We start from the raw sequence: 21,842 nt of genomic DNA on the forward strand, positions 1-21,842 counted from the left end.
AATTACTCACACAGCCCAGAATGTGGTAGGCTTTCACAGGGGTGAGACAGGATCCTTCCCTGAGGAGTTCCTGGTCTTCACAGACCCAAAGCAGCATGTTAAGGAGAAGCGAGGATGCAGTGGTGTAAGTGCCAGTCTTACTGCCATATGTGCTGCGTTTACAGAGCAGAAGTTACTGCTTCCCAAACTATATATAACCTATGAAGTTTCAGTGGGTTGAAGTTCCTTGGTTTGCTTCTCAGCCCGCACTCATTCAGGAGGGCTGCAGCCATCAGGTGAGTGTGGTGGAGATAAAAATTCTCCTTCCTAATGTGCTTGGTGATGTGAGGTACTGAGAAGCATCACGGTGTTGTTCTGAAGTTGTGCTACTGTTTAGAAGTGAGATGCAGTGATGGAGCTTCACTTCACTGTTCGTTTTAGTTTACTCAAGATCCGAGTGCAAGAGCTCTCGGAGGTACGTGCGGATCCAAACGGTGTCGGTTTCAGGAGCTGACTCTGTCTTTCAACAGCAGCAAAGCACGTGTTACATGTTAAGTGCCTTGGAAATACAATGAGGTGTTGGGATTGCACTGAAGTATTTGGAATGCCTCCAAGCTGCGCCCATGCTAAAGGAAAGGTTTTCTGCAAACTCTTCAGGCACCAAGCAGATTCCTCTTCCCTCAATCCCACACATATAGAAGTGTCTGTTAGTGCCAGGATAAGTTTGTGTATCTTAGGGCTGGCGGATGTGCTGAGCGATACATCTGTCTGCAGATATGCTACTGAGCAGCATATGTGTGGCAAAGAGTATCGAGAGGCTGCCCAGCTGGCTCGAGCTATTAATTACTGGAATATCACAATAGCTGTGTGATTGATGCATGTCTATGGGGATATATCATGTAAGTCGTTGTCAAGGTTTTTCATGTGTTCTTTTTCATTTGTTAGTTACAGTCTTCCTGGCAAAAGTTACTGCACAATTCTAAACCATAATGAGGAAAAAAGCTCTCCCCGTGATGACTACCTGTTTGTAGTGGAAATGCTGTCAGCATTTGCAAGAGAGAAGATGATGATGTCTGACTTTACTTGGTGAAAAAGAAATTTGTTCCTGTGCATTTTGGCCCCCAGAGATGGTATCAGTAAAATTACACAAGGTCCCCCCCACGCCCCCCACACACCTGTTAATCGGCATTTTTGAAGTACAGTCATTCTGGCAGGAATTCAGATCTAGAATGTATGAACACATTAACACCTTTCCAGAGCCCTTTTATCAGAGACAGTGTGTTCTCAAATAGGTCATAGAGACAACAGAAAAAGCAAGAATTAACAAGACATTTCTGTGTAGCCGAAAGTAATTTACTGGCTGGTCTTGCTGCAGAAGTAAAATCATTTTGATAGGAAGTTTCCTGTTTAAGTAGACATTTGACTATGTGTCCTTTGGCTTTAAGGAAGTCTTAAAATCCTTTCCTAGTTGCTTAGCTGTCTGGGTGGTTTTTATTACTTTGAAGTTAGGCTTTATCTGCTGGCTTCATTCACAGACTAGCTGGCTGCTTATCACATCTGTGGATCAAATCTTCAGAGGTTTTGTCTGAAGAGTTGGGATTTATGAGGTCACGTGGAATGCCCCTCGGAGGGCATTCAGCCCATGGCAGCAGAACTGTGGGGAAAGGCTTTTGTGTGTAAGTGATAAACGCGGGAGGGGCTTGGGCTGCACGGGAGGTGTTGTGTGTGTGGTGGGGAGGTGCTGATAGCCAGAGAAGCGCAGGATTGCGAGCACTGGCCCCTTTTCAGCACGCAACATATAGAGAATGTGGGAGACCAGAGCGCATTCCTAGACACAGACTCACCGTGTTGCTGCTTCCAGTAGAGCTGTGTGAAATGTCAGAAGGAATTAGACCCGTGCTGGAACTGACAAGCACATCGGGCTCTGCAGCACTAGGCTTCACTGCACTTTTACAGCCAGGCTTACCTACACTGAATGGGGAAAATGGAGATTTTTTTTTTTCCCTTCAGAAAGATGGCTTCTTATTAAAAATTAAATTTTAAAAAAGTTTAAAAAAGGAGTAAAAAAGAATGCTAAAAGCTGCCTAGGTTTCTGCGCACTTCAACAGCGAGCAGCAGCTGTCAAGTCTGCAGCCAAGACTGCCTTGTTCCAGCCCTAAGCATCCCTGAACAGTGTGCCAGCTGAGATGAGCATCTCCAGGAAAAGCACATTTGAGTGCTCTTGCCTCTGGAACAGAGCATGGTTTTCAGGCTGTGTTCAGGCATGCCAGGCTTTGCTGACTACAAAAATGGGCAGGCTCAGTGCAGCGGAATATGTTTGTTGCATTTTTGCGTGTCTTGCGAGCAGCTTTAGCTGATTAGGTCACTGGAGATTGTGCTTGGCTTCAGACAAGCACAATGATACAACTGTATGTGCTGTGAGCAGGAGAGAGTACTCCGTGCTGATTTATGCCTATCAGCTTCCATTCAGGAGATGATGATTCAGTTAAAGGATTGTAATGATTTCTTAAAACAGTATTGGAAAGAAAGCAGTTTTTCCTTGGATGAAGCACACTGTGAGTTACCTCCTGCAGCAAGGTGAACGGATTGTAGGTGCTGTAAAGGCAGGATAACCCCACTCACCGTGAAGGGTTTAGGAATGTACATAGTTAATTTGATATATTTGGAGATGTGGCTCATTGCTGTCTTTGACTTCTCCATTAGAACGTGCGGCTGCTGCAAAGACAAGTTTCACGTGTGTGTGCTTGTATTCTTTGGCCAAAGCTGCTCTCTTTCAGCACTAAGTACGCAGCCCCTCTTTGGGTCAGAGCGCCAACCCTGTGAAGGAGCGAGAGCCTGTGGAGGCTCTGGAGCCGCTGCTGTCTGCCTGCCATGGCTCCTCCTCCCCTCCCACCCTTGGGTGGAACCAGAGAAGGGAAAACTTGCCAGTAGTTAGCAGGCAGCAGAGCTTGCAAAACTACTGCAGCAGCATGTCCCACTAGCCCGGTTAGCAGTGATTCTGTCCTTCCCGAGGTGCTGCTGCTGCTGCTGAGCACAGGAGAAGATGGTTATAGCAATGGGAGCCAGGAAAAATCTGAAAAGGAATGAGCAGCCAGGAGACCTGGCATTCCTTGGGCAGCTTCAAAGGGAGGTGAAGTATCTGAATCAGCACAAGAGTAAATGAGCACTGGCTGCTGCCATGTTGGCAGAACAGAGCTATTCAGAGGCAGTTGGACAAGTTTGTGGCTGATCCGGTTTATCCAGTGTTGAAGATGGGAAGTTACTTGTCTGCTCCAGCTTACTTCGCTCCCAAGGATCCTTTTCGGTAAGTCTTGCATAGGATTAGCAGTGGGCCTCCAAAGTGTGGTTTCCCCCCTGCGATGCCATCCTAAGCAGTCTGTGTGTGAGGCTGGAAGAATGAGGTCCCATGCTCGTGTGCCAGAAACAGCTGGCCTCAAACTGGGATCCCATATTGCTTCGAGGAGGTGACAGGGAAGATTCTTATTGTCAGTCCCTTCCTAGCTCCCTAGTTTGAGGGAGCAGCTCCAATGTGCGCGTAGCCAGGCAGGCTCCCTTCCAGAGAGCACTAGATATGCCGCTGTACCCTGTGCCCCTGTGCTTTGCTCACCAGCAGAGGAATGAGATTAATGTGGCTGCTGCTGCTTCTCTTCCAAAGCTCCTTGTGTCTGGATGAGGTGAGGTGCTGCTGTGGGAGTTCAGGAGGGTGATGTAATCTGCAGCAATGCAGCACATAATCCTGTTTGAGAAAAGAAACCAGGTACTTTGCAGGTAACTAGGGATGAGCAACACACTTTCCTTACATGGAAAGGATACTTTGGTGATATTTTGGTTAATTCAACTTTTATTCGGTTTTGGTCCAGTTGAACAAATGAGAATTGAGAAGGGTGATAGTTCCAGAGTAACACTTTGGTTGCGTTGCATCTCCCCAGTGAGAAAAGTCAGTGGGGCTGAACACAGCCAGGCTGGTGATTGACACTGATGTGCTGATTAGGTGGACGGATGAGGGAAGGCACAGCTTGCACTTTCATTGTCTCCCTCCTATCCCCTCTGCTCGGGTTTGCTTGTTATTGATCCTATTCTGTAAACACTGTTGTACTGATTTGGGAGTAAGAAGCCTTTTGGTAAAACAGTCTAGGTTAGGAGTAAATACTGCTGCCCAGTTGCTGAGCTTCTTTAGGCAACTTTGTGAAACAGCAGCTGCTTTCAGAAGAAAGAAAGTGAGCAGACACTCGTTATTTGTAATATGTGTAGGATATTATGCTGAACCATAGATACACCTTCTCCTGAATGTGTGGAAATGGTTTTGCATAGTCAGAATTTAATCACTCTGTCTTTCTAGTAGTCTGTTTTCTAGCGTCTGTTTTTCTTTGTCTGGTGTCTCTTACGTAGCCAGTGCACACACTGCTGCTAAGCCCGGGTGAGTAAGCCTTTGGGTTAGCTACAGGCTGGGGTAATGCTTTATTCTGCAGCTCTCTGCCTGACTGTCCTCTCCCTGCCCTGCCTGCAGAATTGGAACCACAGCTCTCCTGAGCTTGTCTAGCGTAAACTGATCTGGCCTGACAGTGTGTGTGAGGGGGGCATCTGGTTAATGAGCCCTTCTCAAAGGGATCTGTCTCTTCAATACTGGGGAAATCTTTGCTTCCATGAAGGTATTGGCTTTTATTTAGCTGTAAAACAGATGCCACATCAATTGAAACCATGCTGGTTACCTGTTGTGACCTGATCCTCCTACCACCCCCCCTAAAACCAAGAGTCCGTGGAGCAGTGATTTGTGAGCTCTTTCTGCACTTGCTGTGCTGCAGAGCATCAGGGCTGAACTCTGCATCCAGGTGCTGCCTGTAGTCCCTGGAGGATGGCTGTGGGAGGCAGATTAATTTATTCTGTACAGCCAAAACTGGGAAGTGAAGAATCATAATGTCTGGTCTGTATAATCAGAGTAGGGTTCTGCAGCTCTGAAAATGGTGGCTGGGCAGCAAGAGGAAGCACGTCAGGTACGGCTGTTACCATTCCTCCGTGAAACTTGATTACCATGGTTTGCTATTCTGTAATAAGAATAATCTAGGAGAAGATTAGTTGTTTCTAATCTATAAAAGATAGAGGAGCATGGCATACTCCTTTCCTTTGGTTGTGGTGACTGGCAAAGGTTAGCTTCCTTAATACTTGTAGCAGTAATTGCATTCCTGTCTCAGCTGATGTGAACCTTGGTGCAATGGCACAGCTCCAGTGAGGCAGGAGAGGAAGAAATGGCAACTCTTGTATCTTCTGGGATAAAATTCTGACATATCTCTTCAATGAGAGCCTTGTGGAACAATCACATGATGCTTTTATCATTTGGTGAAGGCATTGAAGCCATCCATACCTGTGCTGTCAGACAGTTTCCCACACCTGTCAAAACTAAAGCCTTTTCAAGGTTACAGAATGCATGGTAAGTAACAAAGGTGCTGTTTGGCATCATGGGCTGGAGCCATGTCCTGTTCCTGGCAGTGAAGCAGCCAGTTAGACCCATTCCCAGCTTCCAGCCTCTCCAGGGCTGCTTGCTCTATTCCTGTTGCCTCATTGCCCAGGGTGGGGTTCTGAGCCTTAAGCTGCAAACTCGTCCTGCCCAGATTTGTTTAATTACATAGCAGAGAACTGACTGCTGGCTCCACCTCCTCACCTTCATTTTGCTATGGATGTATTCCAGATTAGATACCAGTGCTTACTTCCGGATGGAAGCAAACTTAACTAAGTGCTCTAAGGTTGAATCAAACTATTTAGTACTAGAGGAAGGGTAAAGGGAAGACAAATGCACATGATCCCATGGAGCCCACCTAAACAGAATTGCAGTCTGTATTGCTTTTGCAGAAATTTTACATTTACTTAGGGAGAAAAAGGAAGTGTGAAATTGAAGAGGGGTGAGGAGGGGAAGGTGATGTGCTTAAAAACAAATAAGTGACCCACCTGCTTGGAGAGAACACAGACAGAAAGTCAAGTCCTGAATTTCTGGTGAAGCAGTCTCCAGCACTGCTGTCTGCATCCCAAGTGCAGGCCTGGTCACAGCTCCCTGTTTGAAGATGTAATCACTCCTGGAGCACACACACTGGTATAGGCATGCATGGAGGAGTTGGATAAGTCTGAGGGATCCGATTTGTCAGTACTTAGCCAGATATTCCTGCCACAGAATGATAGAAATCTTTGCTGTTAGTCTCCACTTGCTCTTTTTTCCCTCCCACTCACCTACTTGCTCATTCAGCATGGGGTATTTACTGCAAATGGAAGCCAAAGGCCAGTGGTTGAAGGCAGAATGCACTGGGATGCCCTCTGGGTCTCTTGCATACCAGGAGCAGGGTGTTACCATGACAGTGCCCCCAGACTGGGACTGTAGTGATGTAGGAACCATGTGCAGCAATTTTAAATTACTGCTCCCTATGCTTCACACAAAATTGGCAGGGCCTCTTGCATATGCTGGCGTTCTTTCCCATCACTTGGGGGGGGGACAGGATTTGATGCTCCTCAGCTGGGATAACAAACACTACAAAAGCCAAATACATTTTAAGGAGCAATCTTCCTGAGGGGAGGGTACAGCACTGAATACTCCATGAGGTGTGTTTTTCCTAAAGCTTACAAGCAGCTTTACCTTGTTGCTTTGCAGTCTCTTGAGATGGAGCAAATAACTCTCTCCATATTGGAGCATGACCAGCTTCACATATTATCACGCTCATTACAAGCTGGTGGAGTTTACAAGGAATGTCTTTGGCACAAATAAGCTTCCAGAAAGCTTGTGAGAGGTGAAGTCAACTGTAGCTCTCATCTTAGCCCTGGGAGCATGTAAAAAGTGCTCCTCCAGTGCCACCAGCAGTCTCCAGCATACTGGGTGCTGAGGGAGACTGGCTGTCCGGAGAGACACCCACCTAAACCCCCATCTCCCTGCAGTGGTTCCCCCCCAGTGTAGTAACTGAGACAGGTGTTGGGGTAAGGGGCAGAAGAAACGCTTCTTCCCATATATGGGAAAACATCGTGCTGATGATCGCATTGATCCTCAAGGTGTTTCTTTGAACCAGTTATTGGTGACTAACCTGCTTTGGATTCTGCCCTCAGAAATGGCCAGTGCCAGATTTATTTTCCTTTTAAAGTCTGAGAGCATGCTGCCCAGGGCTAATGGAATAATCCTTAGTGATGCAACTGCTGTCTGTGCCTTATCTCTCCAGTAAGTTACACCTCCATGCTGCTGAAGTTAAACTCCCTTGCCTAGTGCATCTTGCTGAGGCAGGATTATTTTGTATTTAGCAAACCTGGGTTCTGTTTGTGATTTGCTAGAAGATATCTGCAGTAGAATTGCTGCATTTTTTTCCTTGATTTTTTTTTTTTCTGGGGGGAGGAGGGGGAAGTTTGTTTCTTGAAAGGACGTTAATAGAGGATTAATAATGGTTGCTTGTTGAAATAGAGGCTGACTGATATGTGAAGGATTTCGGGATTCTCTTAATGAAATCAGAGAATTAATTTTATTTAGGGTTTTTTTGGTGGGTTGCTTGTGGTGTTTATTTTCTCATGCACTGTCATCAGCAGAAGGGAGAACAATTGGCTGAGAGAGGTGGACTTTCATCACAGTTAATTGGTGGATGCAGTAAGTATATGGAGCTCAGGGGATGAACTGCTTTGAAAACTCTCCCTCAAATGCACAGTGCTGCAGTTTACCTTTTGGGAGAGGTCTGCTTACAGATCAATAGAAAAGCTTTCCAGAAAGGTTGGTGCAAAACTGGCTTTGCATTTCAAAGGGAAGTGGATCCTGCCTCTCTGTCCCGCTTCCTAAACTGGCTGAGGAGGCAGGTGCCCTGGCACAAGACAGGTGATGCTATAGAAACACTAAGTAGAAACAGAGCAGAGCTCTCTATGCTGGGCAGCTCTGCAGCTGGAAATTTGCATCCAGAAAGAAGGAGAAAGTAGAGGAGCAAAATTTACAAAGCAGAATTTATAAACCTACTGATGTGTTTCAATGTGTGGGATTTGTTTTAAACTTTGGAAGCTTCTTTTTCTTTGTGCTGGTTGATTTCACCTCTCCTTACAAACCTTGGGTTTGGTGCTAATTTTCAGTTCAAAGAGCACTGGGAAGTGGAAGGGTTTAGTACATCCATAACTGGCAGACCTACCTGGTGGTGAGCTGCTGCTGGATGTCTGTGTTCTCCATGCAGGAAAGGACCATTGATTTGTGACTTGTTGTCAACTGGAACTTTGTTCCTTTGTTTCCTTCAAGGTGCTCTGAATGCCAGGATCCCCTCACTAACTGGTACTATGAGAAAGATGGGAAGCTGTACTGTCACAAAGACTACTGGGGGAAGTTTGGGGAATTTTGCCATGGCTGCTCTCTGCTGATGACTGGACCTGTGATGGTAAGGACTTTGAAGGACTCCTGCTTGGAGGCAGGACGTGCCTGCCTCCAACTCCTCAAACTTACTTGGGAGTTGTCTTAGGTATTCAGATAACCAAATAAACTGAGGATAATAATCTCCTTGTTACTCTAATCTCAGATTAGAAATGAAGATTGTGTGTTCATCTTCTACATAAAGATTAATTTTGAATGGGGGTAGCTGTTAAAGGAGGGCGATGTGAGGATCTGAAGCATATGAACAAATAAGGTGCTGAAAAGTACAGACCTGAGAAGTAGAAAGGTGATTCAGGGGACATCTGTTCAGTTTCTGTAGCACAGTGCCTCAGTGTCTCCACGGGGTGATTTTCCACTGCAGTGTGGAGTCAAAGCTCTCGGCCCAGGATAAGCAGCAGGTTCTGGCTGTGGGAAGGTTACCATCCAAGTCCCACCTGGGTTGTGGCCAGAGTGCTTTTTCAGGCTGATGGTGTCTTGAAGCAGTGTTAGCCCCAACTGCTTTGATGCACTGAACTCCGCCTGCACGATATGGGCTCACCTAAATGTTCCCCTCCTGCACAACCTTGCAAATATTTAAACTTTAAAACTGCCAAGAATGAAACATAACCATTATTTTTCTGGAGCCTAAATAAAAAGCAGAATGGTACTCAGTAATATGATTGCTAACTCAAAAGGAAATACTGAGAAATGTGCAGACAGTTTCTCATTGCCTGCAAAAGTCTTTGCATAATACTGTCACTAAAGGAATTCTCATAAGGAAAATAGAAAAACAGACTAATTAATAAAAATATTCTTTAAAGGATTTATTGTCTCAGTTTGTACTTTTTTTGCTGTCAGCTGGCTGGTTAAATATCTGAATTTGTGCATTGCCTGTCTGCCAAAAAAAAAGCCCTTTCAGCTTTATTAATTCAGGCATAACGTTAGTTATCTTGCCAAGAGCAACTGAACAGGAAGGTTTAATGCCTTGTTTACTAGTCTGAAGCAGACTATCAACTATTTTTGATGGTTGAACAGCTGCCAAATACAGCAGAGGTTCCTGGGACACAAGCTTTGCTTAGCTTGTTGATGTGTTTGTTTTGGAGTTCTGCAAACAAGGTGCCAATGGTGGGGTTCAGGAAAGACAGAATGGACTAATATAACTCTGCAGTAAAAAACTGCCACTTGCCTTAGAGACTTGAATGTGAATGAACATGTTAATTGGAGAGGCTAGCAGGAGCTGCATCTGCTGATGGGTTTTGGCCCTCCTAAGCTACTCCCTTTTCTGTCTGTAGGTGGCTGGCGAATACAAGTATCACCCCGAGTGCTTTGCTTGTATGAGCTGCAAAGTGATCATCGAAGATGGGGACACTTATGCACTGGTGCAACATTCCACTCTCTACTGGTAAGAGGAGCTGAACGTAGCCACAGAGCTGCTCCCTGCTGAGTGTAAGCTGAGTGCAGCTGGCTCAGAGTGGTTCAGCTGAATGCTACTCTATGGAATGCCAGGAAGCTGCCTTTGAGGGAGGGAAGAAGTAGTGGTGTGAACACTAAAACCATGGCTTGTGGTCAGTGAGAGAGCTCAGACATGTGAGTTTGGCAGGGAGGGATGGGACATTGCCATAATGACTTTTTTCACTTCTTCCAGTGGAAAATGCCATAACCAGATTGTGCTGACACCGATGATAGAAAAACACTCCACTGAGTCTCTGCGTGAGCAGCTGCCCTATACACTGACCCTCATCTCCATGCCAGCAGCCACGGATGGCAAGAGGGGGTTCTCTGTGTCTGTTGAAGGTGGCTGCTCCAGCTATGCCACTGGTGTCCAGGTGAAAGAGTGAGTATGACTGGATTGTGTGCAACGTACATGTTTGTGCAGAGGGAGCTGGTAAAAATCCTGCAGCACTGTTGTCCTGAGGGAATCTTGGCATTACAGGGACGTATGTGGGCTAATAGTCATTTGTGTTTCATCTTCAGTCTTGTGACAGCCTTAACTGATAATTGTATCTCTCAGTGCTGTCTCCTTCAGTGAACACAAAACATTTGAACTATCAATTTTACCACTGGTGATATGAAGAGCTCTCTCCACACCTGCTCAGACCTAAGCACTTGGTGTAATAGTAGCTCCCCATGTTGGTAGATTAGCATTGTTTTATTTCAAAATATCAGTATGAAGGGGAGCATGTTTTTGATAATTTTGGCTAAACTGACTTCACATACAGACTGTAATTCCCATATTTAGAGTTAACAGGATGCACATCAGCCCAGATGTCCGAAATGCCATCCACCCTGCAGATCGTATCCTGGAGATCAATGGAGCTCCTATTCGCACATTACAGGTGGAGGAGGTGGGTAGAGTTCTATTCTGAAGCCTCCTTCTCCTCTGCCTCCCTGCATCTTTTCTCTTTCCTGACACTGTTCTCCCACCCTACATACAGTGTGTGTACACTACTAGTACTCGTGCTGACAGTAGGAATCAACATGAAGACAAGCTTTGCCTTCCAGCTGGAGAGGAAAATGTAACAGATGGAAATGCAATTAGGATTCAGTCCTGATTTTGTGGCATTCAAACGTGAAGGGAGGTAATAGGAAAAGTCTAGGGCTGTGACAGAGGACGGGGAGGCTGTGAAGACTTTACCATGTACTGCTGGTAAAGTGCACAGTTCTGATCCTTTTAGAGGCACTGATAATACAAGGGCCCAGCTGATCCTAGGTATGTTTCCCATTGCAAAATACCTATTTGCTGTCTGTATTTACAAGTAGATGCTTTCTACAGATATCAGGTGATGCTGCAAGAGTGTAGGGTGGGGTACCATTACCTTCACTTCCCAAGGGTTTTATTTACTGTTGGTGCTGAAGAGAACATGAGGAGCACAAGGCATCTCTCAGATAAATTTCCATGTAGCTCTTGCTAAGCTATTTTTTGCAGCACTGTTCAAGGTGGAAACTTGTGTAGTTTTTGAACACTTCTCAGAAAAAGAAAAGTATTTAATAGAGTCATAAAATACCAGACTGGAAAGCACCTCAAGGATCATCTGGTCCAATCTTTCTTGGCAAAAGCACTATCTAGAGCACTATGTCCAGCTGAAACATAAACGTGTCCAGTGTTGGGGAATCCACTGCTTTGCTGGGAAGATTATTCCAAGGGCTGATTGTTCGTTGTAAAAAACTATCTTTGTGTCTACCTGGAATCTTTCCAGGATTAATTTGTACCCATTGCCACTTGTATTTTCCATGTAACTCCTTGTAAAAAGGGAGTCTCCATCTTCTTTGTAGCCACTCTTTAAATACTGGAACATGGTGATACGGTCTCCTGTAAGCCTTCTTTTCTCAAGGCTGAACAGACCCGGTTCTCTCAGCCTTTCCTCACGTGGCAGCTTCACAACCTTTAGTCATCTTTGTGGCCCATCTCTGGACCCTCCCCAGCCTGTCCACATCTTTTTTATATAGGTTACTTGTAGCTGACCAGAAAGAAGTATTGGATAACATCAGGAACTTCTGTGTTGCCAGCTTGATTTGTTTGGTAGACAGTTGTGGTGCACACAACTAAACCACAACTATGGAGTGATCTCACTGAACTCTCTCTGATTCCTGAGGGCCATTCCCCGTGTCTCCTCTATCTCCTGTCATTTGCATTCCTCCTGCCTGCTGCTGTTCTGCCCTTTGGTTTGATTTCAGGTGGAGGAATTGATTCGCAAGACAAGCCAGACCCTTCAGCTGCTGATAGAGCATGACCCTGTCTCGCAGCGCTTGGACAGGCTTCGTTTGGACTCCTGTCTTCCCACCCACATAAAGACACCCATCTCCCCACGCTCCCTCTCTCCACTGGACATCAAGGAGAACCTGGAAGGAACACTTCGACGGCGCTCCCTCAGGTAAAGGCTTGGAAGCACTGCCTCTGATCTATCTTGCCTTTGCCCTGTGCTCCCTGACTGGGCAGCTTAGGCCTTGCGATCACAATGACTGTAGGGACAGGGCTTATCTCTGATGTGAACCGTGGTGTAAACCATTGGAGAAGTCATGGAGAGCTTGGGATTCTGCTATATATGTATACTCTCTCTCTGTTCCCTTTCAGGATGACAAGCTTTCCTTAATAAAAATAAGGAGCTCTACTGTTAACAGAAAAAGGATACTAAGTTTCAGAGTTAGGAAATCTAAAGGTCAGGTTTTTACCAGCCTTAAATGACTGGGGAAGAACATGTCCTTAAGGGGAATCTGGGTGAGGCCTGGGACTTGGGAAAAAGTCTTTCTAAGACTGGAACACTCAGTTGCTCATTTAGTCATTTACTAGTACTTTGTTCAGAGGTATCAAGTAATGTGACTTCACAGCTTCCTCCCCTTGGTCTCAGAGCTCCACCTCAGACTGCCAGTGCAGGAGATGTTGTTGTTGTTAGGTAGCTCTGATTTGGAAGCTGCTCTGGATTCATAAGGAGCTTCCACAGTGCAGGGAGAGCATCTGGCTTTGGAGATAGTAAAAGCACTGGACCACATTAGAAACTGCTCCCTTAGCAGTGAATGATGGGGTATGCTGGACCAAAAGTTTCCCAGCAGATTCCCTGATCTTCCTGTCATCCTTGTTTTCCAGGCGAAGTAACAGCATTTCTAAGTCTCCCGGCCCCAGCTCTCCAAAGGAACCGCTCCTTCTGAGCCGTGACATCAGTCGTTCTGAATCCCTGCGCTCGTCTTCCAGCTGCTCCCAGCAAATCTTCCGGCCCTGTGACCTGATTCATGGAGAAGTTCTAGGAAAAGGATTTTTTGGACAAGCGATCAAGGTGAGGGAGGTCCTCAAACATTCATCAGTTATTTTGAGTACAGCAATGTCTGCCTGTCTTGGGATCCTTCACCATAGGCTTGGTGGTTTTGCCTTGCCAATAGTGATCAGTCTTGGATCTTCCCTGGTTTGCTCTGAGATCCATTCCCTGACCATGAGTGTCTCTGACTGCTGATGGTTTTGACTTTGTCCCCTTTGAATGTCAACCTTGGCCATACATGTTCATCTCCTGAGTCAGATTTAGCACTCCAGAGTGCCTGTCACAGCAACCTCCTGGGTGAGGTGGGGAGAACAGGGAACAGGCTACACTTTCCTCTTACGAGCATCTTTCTTATGATGGGGTGCATTCAGCGCAGCATTTCTTACCCACCCTTAGTGTGGCATATTTGGGGGCTTGCTAGGCTGATGTAGTGACCAAGTCTGAACCCCTGGCACAGCCTAAATGGCTAGTCAGCGTGGGGGTAGTGGTCAGGTCTTGTATGACTCTCACAGTTAAAATCTCAATCAGTAGCTCTTATCTTGACTGAGGGTACTCCAGCAGTTCTATCCCAACATTCCTGACAGCATCAGGGGGCAGCTTCTTCTGCCTTGTTAAGGTACTGTGAGTTCCTCAGTGCTCAGATTGCACTCACCATGGGATGGGACTTCTCCCCTTACACTGGTATGAGCTTGAGATGTCCAGCACAGGAGGTGATGAGCCAGCACTACAAACCCAGTGCTTGATCCATACTAATGAGCATATTTCTCTTCTCCTCTACTCAGAGAAATAACAGGTGCAGGTAAGTGGAACCTTTGCTCTGTCGCATGCTTTTGTCATCTGTGTCTCAGCAGTTACTGGCACAAAGGTGTTTCATTTCTGCTCAAATTACCCCATGGCCATCCTGTTCTGGTGCATGCTCTGGGAGTTAGATTTGCCTCCTAGGACTTCCATGTGACACTTGTTTCAGTTTTGCTGATACGTCAGCTTTAAGAATTCCACTTAGTCTTGCCTTTGTCTCTTCGCTTCCCTTTATCATTGGATATTAGATGTCCCTGGCTTTCATATGCCTGGCTAAAACATGCAGTGTTCCCTGGCTCATTTCTTGTGTATGGATGCTTGATTTCAGATGAGAGCAGAAGAATATTGTATTCTTGCTTCTGTTGTGTTATTCCATGCACTCACATTCCACCTATGTCCAGCTTTGTTAATGTCCATGGCTCCAAACAGAACTAGTTTGTCACAGTGTTTGCAAGAACTCATGAGCTTCCTAAATACAATAACTGGGTCTTGTGTTCTGGATTTCAGTTTTAGAGGTTTTCTGAAGGATTTTTTTTTTTTTTTTTTAAAGCTAGGAGGCAAAAAAGTGGCATTTTTCTTAAGCTTCACATTGACTGGGTGTGATGCAGCAAATACTGTATCTGGTCACATAATTCTCTTCTGATCTGAGAGACAAGGTGGTTGTTTAGTTCCCTGGAGATCTTAGGGAGCCAGAGCTGTCCAAGTTAAGCAAACGAAGAGGAGAGAATTTCCAGGAAAACATGCTCATAGGAATTTGGACCCTTTCTACTCCTGCACCCCATGCAAGCAAGCCTGAGCTGGTTACAAAAAACCTCCATAACACAGCAAAATGCCAGGAACTAGTTGGAGACAGGCAAGCAGTTCTTGAGGAACTGGAAATGCTTTCCATGTCAAGAGCCAGGAAATTTATTACCTTATTATTATGATGGATTTCTCTGTGTTTTCCACTGTTCTAGGACATTCCTTGCAGGTTGAAACACACTGCTTGAAAGGAGCAAAGTAACATTAACTTCTTCCTGCCTTAACTGAACAGCCTGTGCACTCCAGTTCCACTTGCATGTGGATGAGATTCAGATTCCCAATAAAACCAAAGCATTTATAATGCAGTTTTGGGTTGTTTGGTTTGGTTTCTGATGTAAGTGAACATTGATTCCTTTGTTGATACAGAATGTAGTTGGTAAGCCTGTGTACAAAATGTGAGCATCCTGCTGGGGAAATGTGTTTCATAAGGGAGCTTTGAGGCATGCACCAGTGTGGAACTGGTGCCTTTGGAGGCTTTGGCAGCCCGTGTGCATGCTCAGCCCTGTGCTACCCAAACTGGAGCCTTCAACTCTGGGTCTTGGCTTGATCCTCTGTCAGCTTTAGGTAGTTTCTGTTTCACATACAGCTTTGGTGGATCCCGAAATTTCCTCTGCTCTGAATTTCCTCCCATCTCTATTCTTCTCTGGATGGAGGGGAATGTTACACTTTTCCCAAAGAGTCACAGGAGCATTGGAGCTGTGTGTTCTTGAACCTTACCTGCAGTTGTGGGTTTTGTTTCCACCAGGTGACTCACAAAGCAACAGGAAAGGTGATGGTGATGAAGGAGCTGATTCGCTGTGATGAGGAAACACAGAAGACTTTCTTGACAGAGGTACGAGCAGATTTCAAAAAGCTTCTGAGCCAGTAGTGTGGTGGAACTCTCTCCCATCTTCTGCAGAGAGAGATCCTGCCAGCAACCTGGCAGGAATGAGGGTGCTGAGGAGGGAGACATTGCATAGGGAAAAGCTGACATGAGCTGAATGTTTGCTGCAGTGAAGTGTGACTCATACTGGGCAACAGACATTGCTTCAGCTCCAGTTCATTAATTTTTCAGTGACAAGAGCAGCCTCAGTCTGAGACAAATTGATCTGTGCAGTACATAAAGGATTTATCCCTTGAGCCTTGTGCATAAGTACAAAGGATGAGGGCCAATATCTGTAAGATATTTAAGACTCACGCTGTATTTAAGGAAAACTATTTTCTTGGTGGCTGCTTACTATGTTTTTCAAAGTCAGATTTAGCTTAAAGGCAGCTCCCTAAACACCTGATACTGCTGTTGTGGCCCTGACACATATAGCACAGACCCAATAGCTGCCCTGGAGAGCTTCTCACTCTGAAAAGTTAGCTAAACTCAAGGGTGCTCTCCTTAAAGACTAAGATCAGGTTAATTGCACAGCATGAAAATGAAAAGGCAACAGTTAACTGACTGCCTTAAGGTTGGGGTTTGAGTGTTCTCTGTCACCCCAGAACAGAACTTTGAATACTGGAGTGCTTTTCACCACAGAATGGATCTGTCAGGACTTGTTCCATTCACTTTTTGGAGTGGGATGTGTCTGCTTGCAGGTGAAAGTGATGCGCAGCCTGGACCACCCCAATGTGCTGAAGTTCATTGGTGTGTTGTACAAGGACAAGAAGCTGAATCTCCTCACCGAGTACATTGAGGGGGGCACGCTGAAGGACTTCCTCCGCAATGCAGTGAGTGTGGACACCTGGGAGACCTGCCCTCAGTGAGCCTGACTGTGTTGGTGGTTGTACCAGCCTTATGTACTTGTTGTTAGTTGTCTTTGGAGCTGTGTGGTAAAGCTGCTTCTTAGCTGTGGGTGAGCTTGAGGCAGGAAGCCTTTTCTTTCCAGGGCTGTATCATGTGTCTCTTGACTGCTGTAAGAGTCCCTGTTGTGAAGGAACTGCTGTCAACCATCTGGCTGGTAAGATAGTCCCTGACCATTGAGGATTTGTCTTTCAGGACCCATTTCCCTGGCAGCAGAAGGTCAGCTTTGCCAAAGGAATTGCCTCTGGAATGGTGAGTTGACTGTCACTTCCTCACAGAGCAAACTCAGGGGTCAGGGTTAGTGGCTTCAGCAGGGTGATGTATGAGGGGCTGTGGACACTGCCTGACTACTGGAATTGGGTTGTTGAGGCTGTAAATGCTCAACTGGGAATCCCTAACACCAGCTTTTCTCCTGTTCCAGGCTTACTTGCACTCCATGTGCATCATTCACAGAGACCTGAATTCACACAATTGCCTGATCAAGTTGGTGAGTTACACCTCTGTCCCCACAGCATGCTGCTCCTCTCCTTGGCATCTTCCTCCCTTGGTTTTCTCCACATGATGTTCCCTCTTTTGTCAGGGTGGAACTGATTTCAGAGAGGCTTTGTGCCCCAAGCAAAGGAGCTTCATTCTGACACGTGATTTTCCAGACTGATGTAGCTTCACTGTTTCTGTGTTCTCTTACTACCTTTCCTTTGGTAGCAGCTCCTGTAACAGTCACCTTCTGAGAGTTAGTACAGCTCTGTTCTTTATCTCAAATATGAGATGTTCTCTGCAGCTCTTTCTGTTCTTTTAACCACTTGATGACTTTTTATTGGTACTCAAGATTCAGACAAGTGTGTAGGTGTGTGCACATGTGTTTTCTCTCTTTCTTAAATGCTGGGTCACAAGATTTTTGTGTAGCTTCATTCCCTCAAGCCTGGCCTTGTTCATTTGGCTTCAGACAACCCAGGATGAAAGTCCAAGTTAATTCCTGACCAGGTAAAAGAGGAAGATCTAAAAGGAAAGGTCCAGGTATCCCCTGGCAAGTGTAGCCACATTGATGGGATAAGTGCTAGCAACCACACAGGAAATAAGACAATGAAGGCAGGAAGTGATGAGTTGGGATCCTGAATTGGGTATTTTACACCTGTCTGGACATCTTGCTATGCTCATGTGGCTGCAGAAAACCTGGATAGTTGACCTTAGACTATAGTTGGTAGTGAACAGGAATTGCAGCCTCTTTGCTCCTGAAAGGAGCTGAAAATAATCAGTGGCTTGTACTAAATCCCCTGTGCAGGATAAGACAGTGGTGGTGGCTGACTTCGGTCTGTCTCGGCTGATTGTGGAAGAAAGGAAAAAGCCCACTTTAGAGAAGCCATCTGCCAAGAAACGAATGCTCCGCAAGAGTGACAGGAAAAAGCGCTACACGGTGGTTGGGAACCCGTACTGGATGGCCCCAGAGATGCTGAATGGTAAGAGTTCAGTAGCAAGGAGCAGGCCAGGAGACAGCCTGTGACAAGGTACAGAGATGACAGGATTACTGAAAGCTTCTGTGCCCCAGTAACAATCAAACCTTTCAGAGCCTGTGGTTTTAGACCTGCTAATGTGGAAGCTTATTTATACACACAGAGGCCATAGCTGCAGTCCTGCAGTACCTGACCTGGTAAGCCTTTGTACTAGCCCAGGTAATGTTTCTGGCTTGACAACAGGATTCTTCAGGAGGGCAACAGAAGGGATGAAGCTTATGTGTGCTGTTGCATAGATCTAGGGAGAGGCCATCTGCTGCCAGGTTTGCTGAAGCCTCAGGATTGAGGTGAGAGTTGTCCAAGTGCAGGGAAATCTGGTTTTTGGCATGCAGCCCTCAGTTGCATTAAGGTTGAGCTGTGACCCTTAAGAGGAAAAGCTGCCCCTGCAGGAGTTGAGGTGAGGGCAAAATACAGTGGATAAAATTTCTTTCTAACTAGCTGGTCTCTCTGACCAGGTTGGGCAGTTTGGTTGGCTGGGGTTATCAGCATTGTCCAGCGCAGTCTATTGGGGAAGGGAGGACTGGGCTCCTCTCCCCCCTCTCAGTTCTCCATGTTGCTTTCTTGTGTGCTGTTCTGTTTGCCTTTCCTCAGGGCCTCCAGTCCTAAAGGAGTCTGAGGCTGCTTCTCAGTTTGTCTCAGTCCTGGCATTTGTCAAGAAAACAGCAAGAGCATAGTCTGACATCACCTCTGAAAGCAAGGCTGTTTACCAGCTTCTGGCTTGGGAGGGGTGTGTCTGTAAGCAGAGCATGGCATGCTGGAGCCTGCCAGCTTTCCCAGGATCAAAGTGCTGCTGGTGTGTAATTTATTATCTCTGCAGTCAGTGCAGCAGGGACTTGCTGGCTGCTGGGGACACTGAGCACTGGCTCCATGCACTAGAGATGCATGAGAACAGCAATCAATGGAAATGGGCAGAAGCTTTCCATAGTTATCCGTAGCATTTTCTCAGACCTGATACATAAGGTTTCCCAGTGTTGTCCTGTAATTCCCCAGTACAAGAGAGAAGTAGGGTTAAAATCTGTCGTGGCAGCGTAATGCAGTTGGTATATACATATCTTGGGGTGACTGACCCTGCTCAGGTTTAAGCCTTGCTTTGTCTCCTGTTTTAGGGCCCTCCAGGGAATAGGCTTAGTTAAGCTTTGTACTGGCAGCTCCTGAAATAGCAGGATGGGTAACTCTCTCTTCACAGACCTGAATGTCTCATGTTTCCTACAGGACAGAGCTACGATGAGATGGTGGACATTTTTTCATTTGGGATTGTTCTCTGTGAGGTAAGACAAGGACATTACATGGCATCTTTAATGGACCTTGTCCCCATCTCTGTGCACACATGGTATCGCCCAGATCTCTGTGTCTGAGTGTGCAGCCTGTGACCTAACAGCACATTATTAGTGAATTAGACTGGGAGAACAAGCTTACCTTGCCTCTGTTTCCTCAAGGAAGATAACTGTCTTGTAGTTTTTCTGGTCCCAGTTTCTTCCTCGTCTGTGGACATTCCTGAGTGCTTGAGCTTTTGGCCTGTGGATGTGAGGTGACAGAAATGGCAGCAGAAGGTGCTTGTCAGAAAGCCAAAGGTTTGAAGTGGCTCAGACCTTGAGCATGGACAATGGCAAAGGGCAACTTGCCCAAGGTTAATTCAAGGATGGACTTGTCATGAATAGAATAGTCTGGTATGAAGTGCAGAGGTTGCTCCTGGACTGAGAGAAGCTGTAAAAAAGTCATCAGGTTCTGGTTGAGCCCTGGTATCCATTTGAAATTAGATGTATTCCCTAGAACTGCAATACTTTTTTCTTTTTCCACTGCCTCATTAAAAGAACAATCAACTGCATAATCACAGCAAATTCAGGGCCTCCACTGGGGATGGCACTTCACTTCAAAGAAGTGGAAACAAAATCCTCTTTGCAGGTCGATTAATGAAGCTTGCACCCTGACGTCTGTTGGCTTAGTTTATTTCTGAGCCAGTGCAGAGTCTGACTGTTAAATCAGGCTTTTCTATCTGCAGAACAAAAAGCAGCACTTGAAAGCTGCAAGACCCTTATTTTCAGTTTAAAAGGTGTGTATGACAGTGGAAATACAGATGAAGGCAGGGTGTTATGTGTAACACAGCAGTTGCAGGAACACCAGGGGATGCCAACAAGTTTCATCTTCTGGGTTTGGATGAAGAGGACAAAGAAAATGTCTGTGCATAAATCTTTGTGGCCTCATCTGGAGCTCTGTTTACACTGGGCCCTCCTCTCAGAGAATGTTGTGGTTGTGAGTGATAGATTTAGGAACTTGAAAAATCTGTATGTGGGATTAAAACAATTGTTTCATCTAGAAAAAAAGACAAATAAAAGGGTAGTAGCATATGAACATTTTCCTTGTCACCAAAATGATGCTAAAAAAAAAAAAAAAAACCCCAACAAAAAACCAACATTAAACACTCAAACAGATAAGGAAATAAATGTGCCAAAATACATAATGGGTGTTTCTGTCTAGTTACAGGATGTGGTTGTTGTGCTGAGTTATTGGCATAGAAAAGCCAGAGTGGTTATAAATAACACCCTTTCTGGGATACCCAATGAGGCTTTAAACCTAATAACTCTGTCCATGTGAAAGTTTGTATTGACCTTGTGAGTCCAGATCACCCCAGAGCTCTCTGCTGTGGGCTCCTTTACTCCTTCTACACTTGTGCTGGAAGTGGTGAGCACTGGGGCAGTGCTGGGGCAGGGCTTCCCTGTTCCACCCAGCCCTTACCTGGCTCTCCTTTACCTGCAGCCTCCTGGGTGTCAGTAATGGTAGTTCTTAGTTGTCCCAACCCTCTGGCTCTGGTGGGGGTTGAATCTGTCACTGGCAGAACAACTCAGAATTAGGGGTGCTGTTGGCTTCCCAGCATTGCTTAGGACAGACTCTGTACCAAGGGGCTTTGCTGATGTTGTGGTAAGATGGTTAGAAAGAGGAGGTGATGCAGGTTGCCTTGATTACCTGCAGTCAGGAGGGGCTGCATCATCCCCTGCTGCAAGACACTGTCAAGCTCCCTGAGAGGGGCACATCATCCTGTGTCTTCTGGCAGAGAGACCCTGGACAGAAGGAGAAGGCATCTGGGACCTCCTTCACAGCCATGGACTTATTACCAGGTCTTGAAAAAGTTGCCAGTGAAGTTTGTCTGTACATAGTGCCATGAGCAAGTGGCTTCATTGGAAAGGCGGAACAGTGTTTTTGTTCTTTCCACCATAATACTTTGAAGGAGCCCCTGCCTGATGCAGTTCCCTGTTTGTTAACACTCTGGAACTGGTGGAGTACTTACGTGCTTCTCTCATTTTTCCCTAGATCATAGGCCAGGTTTATGCCGACCCAGACTGTCTCCCACGCACACTGGATTTTGGCCTTAATGTCAAGCTGTTCTGGGAGAAGTTCGTTCCTCCTGATTGTCCTCCAGCCTTTTTCCCTCTGGCTGCTATTTGCTGCAGACTGGAACCAGAGAGCAGGTAGGTTTGGGGTCTGGAGGACTCTTCTTTGAAAGCCCTCAGGGTGTGTCTGTATTCCCATTGTGGAAGGACTGCTCTGCACAGAGGACAATTCCAGCCTTCTGTGGGAATGCTCAAAGGCTTCCATGAGTGGAGAGACTTCAGGCCCAACAGTTTGGGAGAGAGACTGCTGTATATGGTGGAGATCTGTGAAACAATTCCAAGTTAGAGAGAGTAAAGGAGGAATGATTGTTCAGGATTTCTCAGGTACAAAAGTAGGGGCAGACTTTATTAGTAAGGTAAATACTTCATTTGATTTCAGTTACGAAACTTGTAGCTTCAGAACAGTGTTGCTGCCAAGTAGGTTCCAAAGAGCCAGACCTCCCACTGGCTCACTGGCTATAAAAACAGGTGGCCCATACAGATGGGGGCTTTGCAGTCTTGGAAGCTGAATGGGGA

The 21,842-nt window shown here is 46.0% G+C and overlaps 1 protein-coding gene and 1 long non-coding RNA gene across 4 annotated transcripts in view; one reads left to right on the top strand and one right to left on the bottom strand.

Annotated features, from left to right (window-relative positions):
- The window catches only part of LIMK2 (LIM domain kinase 2), a 31,089-nt gene that overhangs the window by 7,094 nt on the left and 2,153 nt on the right, over positions 1 to 21,842 (top strand). The window contains exons 1-14 of one of the 2 annotated variants that reach the window (XM_032128186.1): positions 3,200 to 3,283; positions 8,210 to 8,345; positions 9,610 to 9,719; positions 9,963 to 10,151; positions 10,557 to 10,662; positions 11,993 to 12,189; positions 12,900 to 13,086; positions 15,410 to 15,496; positions 16,228 to 16,359; positions 16,628 to 16,684; positions 16,854 to 16,919; positions 17,712 to 17,886; positions 19,153 to 19,208; positions 21,247 to 21,404. In XM_032128186.1, the coding sequence (XP_031984077.1) occupies positions 3,231 to 3,283; positions 8,210 to 8,345; positions 9,610 to 9,719; positions 9,963 to 10,151; positions 10,557 to 10,662; positions 11,993 to 12,189; positions 12,900 to 13,086; positions 15,410 to 15,496; positions 16,228 to 16,359; positions 16,628 to 16,684; positions 16,854 to 16,919; positions 17,712 to 17,886; positions 19,153 to 19,208; positions 21,247 to 21,404 (1,709 nt within the window). In that variant the 5' untranslated portion in view covers positions 3,200 to 3,230. Of the gene's footprint in view, positions 1 to 3,199; positions 3,284 to 8,209; positions 8,346 to 9,609; positions 9,720 to 9,962; positions 10,152 to 10,556; positions 10,663 to 11,992; positions 12,190 to 12,899; positions 13,087 to 15,409; positions 15,497 to 16,227; positions 16,360 to 16,627; positions 16,685 to 16,853; positions 16,920 to 17,711; positions 17,887 to 19,152; positions 19,209 to 21,246; positions 21,405 to 21,842 lie in introns of those variants that run through there. The other variant, XM_032128185.1, reaches the window with a different exon arrangement.
- On the bottom strand, positions 1,311 to 21,248 carry LOC116453097. 2 transcript variants are annotated; one of them, XR_004243677.1, is made up of 3 exons: positions 19,357 to 21,248; positions 5,920 to 6,130; positions 1,311 to 3,715 (listed from the first exon to the last, which is right to left on the bottom strand). It is a non-coding gene; the product is annotated as an uncharacterized LOC116453097 (long non-coding RNA). The 2 variants fall into 2 exon arrangements; XR_004243676.1 differs by having other exon boundaries at positions 1,311 to 6,130.

This window comes from Corvus moneduloides, chromosome 18 (genome assembly GCF_009650955.1).
Source record: "Corvus moneduloides isolate bCorMon1 chromosome 18, bCorMon1.pri, whole genome shotgun sequence".
NCBI lineage: Eukaryota > Metazoa > Chordata > Aves > Passeriformes > Corvidae > Corvus > Corvus moneduloides.